This window comes from Sinocyclocheilus anshuiensis, unplaced genomic scaffold, assembly GCF_001515605.1.
Source record: "Sinocyclocheilus anshuiensis isolate Anshui unplaced genomic scaffold, SAMN03320099.WGS_v1.1 scaffold63, whole genome shotgun sequence".
NCBI lineage: Eukaryota > Metazoa > Chordata > Actinopteri > Cypriniformes > Cyprinidae > Sinocyclocheilus > Sinocyclocheilus anshuiensis.
The window spans coordinates 5,469,075-5,472,547 of record NW_015552625.1 but is presented as its reverse complement, the minus strand read 5'-3'; the positions used below and the strand labels follow the sequence as shown (position 1 = coordinate 5,472,547).

The following is a 3,473-nucleotide window of genomic DNA, read 5'->3' as shown; positions in this document are numbered from 1 at the left end:
CAATTCTATTGAAATTTTTGTGTAGCTATATCCAATTTGCTACTGTATCAGTGAATTATATAAGCTAAGCATTATCAGCCACCCAGCACTATAGATACATATATTCTTTAAATTTAATTGAATTAATCTTCCACTGTACTTCTATTATTATTGTATAGCATCAGTACCAGGGCATGTTTCTCTTTACTACACTGACTATAGGTGTTGATCTGCTCCTCACCACAGTAATCTGAACTAATCCTTTTAGTGTTTGTCTTAATCTACGGCAGTATTTGGGAATGTCACAGTCCTGCTCAGACAGAGAGTGGTACTTCTTTCCTGGAACAGTAGTGTGTGAGATGCTTTATGTGTCTCTAAAGCGATGCATACATTTCTGCATGCAGACCTTACTTGGTGCTTGGCTTTGGTGGTCTGTGCACAGAGTCCATCATGTCCATCTCTGTGCACCTGTGTGCTCCATGGTCGCAGCAATGCCAAGGGACTCAGGTACAGTCATATGGGTTATCTGTAATCTTTTTTGTCTGGTTAAGTCTGTGCTCCTGGCTTCTTCCATCCACACACTCTCTCCTCCACTTTCTTGTTGTTTTGTTACTATTTTTCGCAGTGTGCCTTTAGTCAGGTCAGGTGTATTTGTAAGCTGTAGAGTTTTAACTGCACTGACACTATTGAAAATGTGAAACATCAATACAGTATTGATACCCTATTTTTAAGGACTTTTCTATTTGTATATAACAATGTGATGGGCATTAAACATTAAATCTGTGTTTTCTTTAGAACTGTGCTCTGTAAAAACCCAGCCTTGACTGCCATTCCAGTAGATCTGCCAAGTGATGCAGTCAAGTTTCGTCTAGAGCGCACCTCTGTTTCCAGTATCTTCAGAGGTGCTTTCTCTGTCATGCCAGAACTGCTTTATTTGTGGCTTACATATAACTCCATCACTGTTCTTCATCCAAGGAGTTTCACAAACCTGTCTTTGCTTCATGAGTTACGATTGGATGGGAACCTCCTGTCCTCCTTCCCCTGGGAGGCACTCAGGGATGTGCCCCGCCTCCGAACACTTGGACTGCACAATAACCGCCTGGCACGAATCCCTCCCCTGGCTGCGCGTTACCTTGCCAATGTGACTTACCTGGACCTCTCGAGCAACAGGCTGAGCACCCTGCCCAACGATCTGACTGCTCTCTGGCCGTTCAGTGACAGCACTCAGACCCAGCGCTCAGTGGTTTTAGGTGAAACACCACACTGTAGATCATTTGTTAGGATGATAACTAAAATGAAGAAAGCAAATGTAAGTCACTGATAACTAGGTAACCTACTGCTTGTCAGTGATCTACATATAGCATATGCTACTGGCGACAATATGAGGTACTTTAAAGGGGTCGTATGATGTTGCTAAAAATAACATTATTTTGTGTGTTTTGCTCAAAACTCGCGTTTGAATCATCAGTGGCAAATTATTTAAATATGAAAACATACTTGCAGACTGTGAGTCAGAACATTGTACCAGGATCAGGTCCTCCAAAAAATCTGAATATTTGGGTTGAACTGTTCTGGAACAGTGTTGTAACTTAACCACTGATTTCTAGTCGTGTCCTCTTTTGGAAGGCCAAACAAAGTATTTTCGCTTTCACAACGAAACACACAGCGTCTTCACAACATGGCGGCGGTGGCAGCAACAATAAAGTTACGCCTTCTTTCTTTGCGTGAACATTTGGGAGGTGTTATGCAAATCTTCCCACATAGTGATGTAGACATGTGGGGGCGTGTTTAAACGAGGCGTTTTAGGAGGGCGTGGACCAGTCTTAACTTTTATAAAGAATATCTCTTTGGGTTTGAGACTTTAGTCTTTGCAACTTTAGGGATCTCACCTATTCACGAACAGCTTGTAACACTCCAAAGAGAAAGGAAAACTTGAAATCGCATCATATGACCCCTTTAAATATACAGTGGGGTTCAAAGGTGTATCAACTAAGACTCGTATTTTGCAGTTTAATTTAAACGTTTTTTTTTTACAGTAAAACATTATTAGTATAATACTTAAAATCAATTAATAATTACAAAAATTAAAATTTAAAAATCTTTCAAATTTAGGTGTTGTATCTTATTCTTCAATATTTAATTTAAACAGATTTGAACTATTTCTCATTTATTTTACATCATAATGTTTCTTTGTTTTTAACGTTTCCAATGTCCTAAAATCTTAATTTTAAAGGAATAGTTCACCCAAAATGAAGTTTTGTCATCATTTACTCATTCTCATGTTATTCCAACCTTGCCTTACTTACTTTCTTCTGAAGAATAGGAAGATATTTAAAAAAAAATGTTGATAACTGAACATTTTCGTTGACCACCGACTTCTCAAAAAATATCTTCTTTTATGTTCCACAAAAGAAAGAAAGTCATACAGTTTTGGGGTAAAAATGATCCCTTTTAACTAAATTTTGAATCCCAGATTTTCTGTGGTTTCTGACATGTGGATCCTGCTGTTTTTAGTGAGCCAATATAACAATTTTAAATTTTTAACATATAACAACCCAGTAAACACACCCTGACTGGCTCTCACAAAACTACTAGACAAATTGTTCACACACATGCACACACACACTGCCAAAGTCAGTGAAACCAAATTAAGTCATTAATGTCTCATGGCAATTAAATATTGACCCAACCTGACTGGTTCACACAGACACATACGTGATATCTAAGTGCGATCTGAGTCTTCAGCCTTTTTGATGACTCACTGCGTTCCTCCAGTAGAAACCAAAGCCCTGTACTCTGATTAGTCCAGTCATGCTGGAGAGAACAGGTTATGTAATCAGTCCACACCTCTTTAGACCCAGTGTGTCATCACCCTTTCTCACCCATTTCATCCCTTCCGCAGGTCTTCAGGACAACCCCTGGGTGTGTGACTGTAGGCTTTCCACTTTGCTTGACATTAGTAAAGCCCCAGAAACTTCTCTGGTCCTGTTGGATCGATTCCTGACCCGTAGTGAACCGCCGGATCTTGCTGGAGTTCCCTTTCAGAGCGTGGAGCTCACTCGCTGCCGCAGGCCCTATGTGGTGACCTCTGCCACCAAGATCACAGCTCTACTAGGTAGCAATGTCCTACTTCGCTGTGAAGCTACAGGACACCCGACCCCAACACTTATGTGGATCAAATCTGCTATACCCAACCTTTATAAACAAGGTATCTTCTTATATACTCATGTGGCATATTTTCATACACACCAGTGTTGTTATTGTTAACTAAAATTATTATTAAAAAAAAATATGGAAATGTTGCTTTGGCAACTAACTGAATAATGTATAACTAGAAACATAAAAACTAAATAAATAACAAAAGCACAGAAAATTACCAAAATTAAAACTGAAAATATAAAAATAATTCAAAACACAAATAAATACTATTAGCAGTAATATATAAATGTAACAGTTCGTAGTTCGGGAAGAAGGAGGCAGGAACCGGCGAACAT

General features: G+C 39.1%; 1 protein-coding gene across 1 annotated transcript in view; it reads left to right on the top strand.

Moving 5' to 3' along the window:
• The first annotated feature begins 332 nt into the window (after window positions 1-332).
• lrit3b (leucine-rich repeat, immunoglobulin-like and transmembrane domains 3b) overlaps window positions 333-3,473 on the top strand; it is a 6,648-nt gene continuing 3,507 nt past the window's right edge. Inside the window, exons 1-3 of the mRNA XM_016457645.1 lie at window positions 333-486; window positions 775-1,229; window positions 2,882-3,187. Coding sequence (XP_016313131.1) covers window positions 362-486; window positions 775-1,229; window positions 2,882-3,187 — 886 coding nt within the window. The 5' untranslated portion in view covers window positions 333-361. The remainder of the gene's footprint in view (window positions 487-774; window positions 1,230-2,881; window positions 3,188-3,473) is intronic.